This window comes from Glandiceps talaboti, chromosome 15, assembly GCF_964340395.1.
Source record: "Glandiceps talaboti chromosome 15, keGlaTala1.1, whole genome shotgun sequence".
Taxonomy (NCBI): domain Eukaryota; kingdom Metazoa; phylum Hemichordata; class Enteropneusta; family Spengelidae; genus Glandiceps; species Glandiceps talaboti.
Window position 1 is genome coordinate 12,880,953 of NC_135563.1, and position 6,000 is coordinate 12,886,952.

Sequence of the window (6,000 nt, forward strand, 5' to 3'; positions counted from 1 at the left end):
TTCAACAAAGCTTGAGAACAACATTTATATTTCTGAATCAAGCGGAGATTTACTGTCGCTCCTGCGATTGATATATTGTGTTTACTCATAAGAACTTCAACAGTCTGTCAATTTATCAGTCAAACCCTGGCGTTTGAAAAATAATGTTTTCTACTTTATGAATAAAAAGATACTTAATATTATATCTGTACAGGTCAAGAGTAAACATCCTTCTCAATGCATTCACTAAATTTATCGTTTAGTCAGTATACTATTAAGACTTAAATATCTGATCATTTGGTGCGTACAAACATACATAGCCAAGTTTTACAGGTCTTAAAGAACCTGTTTTCTCTTCCATATGCGTGTTGGATACCAGATTTTGTCCCATTTAGACGAATTATGGTTTTGCCTGTTACGGTTTTTCGGAAATAAAAATATGAAAGTTTGTCAGATAGTCTGACGACAGTAATATTCTTTTAATGGTTAGAAAGATTGTTCGATAAAGAGGAATTGTCATGAACACTGTATGGTATATATGTGAGTAGTATAAACTAGCACATTGTTACAAAAACAAGTGATATCTTAAAGAACCTGTTGGTGTTTGTTTTCTTGACTGCATGTACTTCTTCAATTTAAGGTTATCAACTGTTGACATTACTCATAGGAATAGCGTTATCATTCATTTATGAAGTGCTGAAAACTATAGCTAGCACAAGGACTCAATAGATTGCAATCGTGTGTTATCTTATACAAAAGGAAAGAGGTATAGAAAGCTGCCTTTTTCTTTGTATCCCCATGTCAGACATATGGCTTAAGAATTCCTAAAGGAACGCCAGACAGGAAGTTTTATTAGTGCGTGATTACAGCTTTCCAAGCGAGTACAAGGCTTAACCTTTGCATGGACGCCACATGACAATTGGTAATTGCATCACTCTTCTGTTTTCAGAAACTGTACCCACGATCGTCTCTACAGGTCAGATCTCTCAAATCACTTATAATCTCAAAAACACCAGAATTAAAAACAAATCATGCCATATCCTTCAAGCAAAATGGGTCAAAGACAAACTGTGATCGTTACAGTAATATAAGAATTTGTTCTAATGTAACAAAGGGTGGTTTCAATAAAGTATCCGAATGTTTTTTTTTTCAATATCGTTAAATAGTTCAGAGCTTAATCACCCGACCAACCAATCAAGCTTAACTTCAAAACTCGTCTGATGTCAGTAGCCTTTCTGTACTCTAACCCTCCAATCAATAAATGCAGATGATGATATTACATTAGCAACGCTAATGGGAATGTTTCCAAGAAGATTGTGTCATGTATTGTACAGTTATTTGTAAGGCATTGTAATGTGAATGGTAGAATTGTCTGCCAGGGACTCGTGTCGGTTGCGCTTTGTATTTCTGGTAACTTCAAAGTCATTCGTTATTAGAGCTAGCAAACAAGTATTACCGAAATTAGGTAGTCGCACTTTGGAAATACATAATTAGTGAATAAACGGTTTGTTTTCATTGTATTGGATGTTCGTAGATTTCACAAAGCGTTTGGCTTAATAACGTAAACTGTAAAACAAGACAAGACACGAATAATGGGTATAACTTTTAACAAAATTAAATTTCTATCATATGTGCTTTAGGATTATGCATACCATAATTTCTTAAAATTTATACATCTTTTCACCTGTACAAAATTCACTGGCCAGACAGACCGACGGACGGACGGATTGGCGGGAGGGTTTTCATTTCAACAATATTTTTCGTTTACTAATTCATATAATTATCTTAATAATGTCTCACATGTTAAGTTTCTATGTTATTTTTTCAGGTTGCAAAACCATGAATAGCAATGTCTCAAAACAGTAATTCCATATTTTAAAAGGGCAATGTACATATTATTATTTTATCTATCAAAACTCCCCATCTATCCTATTCTTGTTTTAATTTCATTAACATCAATGTCACAAATTGGTATACATCAATCCTTTCGCCAAAATACCATAGACATTTGAATTGGGAGTTGCTATGTAATGTTTTGTTCAATCAAATCGTCCAAATGAACGTCAGCGATTGCTGGTCATGTATTTTTTGTTTACTTTACACACCTCTGAGTAGATCCCTTCTCTATAATTAGATAAAACCGTAATTTTCTGAACAAACACATGAAGTGTGCAGTATGCACTAGCAATACAAACCAATAGACCATGAATAATATTCGATATTGAAAACGATCACATTAGTGATTCAGTAAATGTGCAATATATATTTTCAATACGTAATATAAATGGAGTCTCTGTCAAATTTTATGCCCGACATAACCATGAACGATTTCAAATTTGAAAGAAAAAAATTGAACGCTAATGATCAAAAAAAAAGTAAAAAGTACATTGTGCTCACTGAAGCAGACTATGGTACTAAAATTACAGACTAACCTAATAGTATCATTTCATCAGGAATGTATAACGCTTGACGGGTCTGATATACTACCCTATAGTCACTGATGCCATCGAAATTTTAGAGTCAGTCTTAGAAATCATACGAAAATTTCAAAAAGACATGCATTTTTAATTCAGACATGTTACAGAATAATTCAGCATTTCAAATTTTATCAAGGGTTTGTCGCATTTATTGTTTAGTTATGGAACATGACCCCTGCCCCTTTCGGCAAAGCAATATACTTTTCGTTTTCGTTTAATGATTCTGTTTCTTCTTTATAGATATTCAGTTCAAATATATCGAGTAATATCTCGATATTTAACAGTGTTGGGACTTTACAACTGAGCATAACCATCTTACAATGACTTTGCAGGCTTAAAGCAGAATTCTACAAAAATAAGTCGGGAATTGTTTGGATAACCATGAATACCGCCATTCAATCCCCTATCTTTAATGCATTACATCGTAGGTTTTTATTATCCGAATTCATTCATAACTATGCATTTCACACTCAACTATAAAAGTAATTCCTTTCTTACTTTCCTTGTTCCTTTTAGGTAAATTGGTACCTTTTCTCGAGCACACTACTGAGACAACATCGGTCCTTACATTAGCAGCCATAGCAGTGGAACGCTATGTTGCGTTCTGTCACCCGCTAAAAGCTTCTTATGTCTGCACAAGAAAAAGAACAGTCAAGATCTGCTTAGCTATTTGGATCATTGCTGGCAGTTTTTGCGTTCCGTATACTCAGTTTGCTGAACATAAAATGGTTCTGACACCAGAGGGCGATGTTGAATATACATGTGGAACCTACATCATCACTAAAGCAGCCCTGGCTTATGTTGTATTGGCCACTGTCCTGTTTTTCGTCATACCATTCTTTTTCCTAGGTGTTCTGTACAGTGTCATTGCCAACGCTCTTCGCATCCGTACTCAAACGACATTGCGTTCAACTTTTACTCCAGCAACGAGAAGTGGGAGTCCTCGTAAGACGAATGCACGTGCGCGAACACGATATGAGTTAGTGAACAGGAAAAAGAGTGATGCCCGCAAAATTAGCTCAGATGATGTGGACTCAAGGAGTATCGTGAGATCGATCCACGCCACTGGACCACTATACGCTCGACGACGAGCTGTGTTCATGTTATTTGCAGTTGTTGTGGTATTCTTTGTTTGCTTGTTACCTCAACGAGTTGTCAGTATGTTGTTTGTCTTTGATCATGCACCAAGAGATTCCCTCAGTATTCACGACATTCTGAGCCTTGTGACATTCTGCCGCATAATGTTGTATGTAAACTCTTCAGTAAATCCACTCCTTTACAGCATCCTGTCTACAAAGTTTAGAGCTGCTTTCCTACGAGCGTTAGGAGTACGTCAACGAAAGTGTAAACGAAGCAACACAACCATGTCTACTCTTCAACAACCGATAACATCACTTTCACAGAAGTCGCCCTCACCGACGGTTAGAAAGAAGAGCTGTGCTGCAGATACAAAGACCAATACGATTCCTGCATTGCACTCTTAAAAGAGAATAAATCATTGCTTATGTGGAGTAAAAGTGTAAGATAAATATACTGTTCTAGCCATTCACGGAGAACAAAGTTTTCACGCCAAATAGTCTATATACTTGTGAAGAACAACTACAGAACAACTTATGAAGTTAGAAAGAAATGCATATGGAACTTGTAAATCAGTCAGCATAAATAGATGTAAAATCCGACGTTTCGAATAAGTATTCTTTTTCAAGGTAATATCGGCGAGATACAGACATGTTAGGTAAACACCTGAACATATCTGAATGTAATGGAACAGAACGACAACCGCGCGTGATAAACGGTTATACGTGTGAAGTTAGGTGTGTTTTGTACACTTGTGAAGAACACTAAAGAACAACTTATAAAGTTAGGTGTGTTATACATACATACATACATACATACATACATACATACATACACACATGCATGCATGCATGCATGCATGCATGCATACATGCATACATACATACATACATACATACATACATACATACATACATACATACATACATACATACATACATATATTGTTCCTATGTGAATGTGTCTGTAATTTTCACAATTTTCTAGGTCTTGTCATTAAATGAGTGAAATTTTCTATACGGTATATTACCACTGTATCAGTTTAAAATATAAATTTTGAGTCAAAGTTATTTCATATTATTATTACGTATTATTCTTCTTAGATCTGTATTGTTTATGCAACCAGTACGTGTTGAAATGCTATGACCAATATTTAAAGTACAAACGTTAATATTACCTCACTAGTACCTCTGGTTTCTTTAATGGAAGGCAATAAAAACGTACTTGCTGCTAGGATAACATATATAACAGTTGTCATTTTACTAAGTAGCGCAGGTTAATCTAAAAAAGACCACTTTCATGATATGGCGGCATTCAACATCGTAAAATGAATGAATGAATGAATGAATGAATGAATGAATGAATGTTCTTCCTATTAGATGTTATAAAACTCTGTGTCCGTGTGAATTGAAAGGTATTATATTAATTCTAAAACTTGTCACTCCAAAGAGTTACACTAGGGACAATTAATAAGCTGTCAAAACATAACCTACATAACACTTTAAGATGTTGATATAAACATGTTTGGCTTCCCTACATAATATCTTCTCTGCCGAGTTGTTGAAGTGATAAACATTGTATCTTGCTCTTATGAAATAGCTTTGACGACCCTTCACTGTAAACGTTGCTACCAATTATGTAACAGTCTGCAACAGATGCTTAATTACGAGATGAAAGCCAAGTAGACTTTGACGAGTTATTCATATTCGACTTTTCATCACTTTGTAGTTCTAATGTATCCGTCAATGAAGTCATGGCAAAATTCAAAGTAAAATAGTTGAAAATATACCCAAAGATAACATTACATAAACTGAGGTTGTCATGTAAAATGAGTTATTTTGTTACAATTAAATTTGTTTACGTAAATAGAGGTAAGTACTGCTGGTATGGATGGACAAATTCCCTGGTAGATTGATTGAACACTTACCACAAACGATATCATAAAAAATACGTTCGTGTTTTAAATAAATGATAATCATTTATTTTAACGGGCAACCGTAACAAGAAAATATTGCTATTGATACATAAAACCCAACATGAAATATCAGGAACAGTTCACACGCATTGAGGCCACGATATGCAGAACCAAAAGGCTCATGTTCAACATTCCATTCGTTACCGCACAATAATGTCAAGATATATAAATTCCTCTCTCTGTAGAGAATATCAGAAACTATCAAGCTATTGTCACACCAATATATAAATTGTATAGACTGATATTCTGTAGCAATGTGGGTATTTTGTAAAATAATGTCCTTCTTTTTGAGTACTATTAATTATCTGGTATAACACAATTTACGATTTACTAACATACAATATTGTATTTAAAAGTGATATGATATGTAATAAATGTAACTCTCACTAAAGGTCTTTCCCTTTGCCATGGTAACAATATTTTCTGAAATAAAAAGTGTCTTGTCATGTTATTGCGTCTCCCTTTCTCTCAGATTCACCCTAAATTGAATGT

General features: G+C 34.6%; 1 protein-coding gene across 1 annotated transcript in view; it reads left to right on the forward strand.

The window, feature by feature from the left end:
- Positions 1 to 3,940, forward strand: part of LOC144446232 (growth hormone secretagogue receptor type 1-like) — a 67,672-nt gene extending 63,732 nt beyond the window's left edge. The window contains exon 3 of the mRNA XM_078135984.1: positions 2,973 to 3,940. Coding sequence (XP_077992110.1) covers positions 2,973 to 3,940 — 968 coding nt within the window. The remainder of the gene's footprint in view (positions 1 to 2,972) is intronic.
- The last annotated feature ends 2,060 nt before the right edge of the window (positions 3,941 to 6,000 follow it).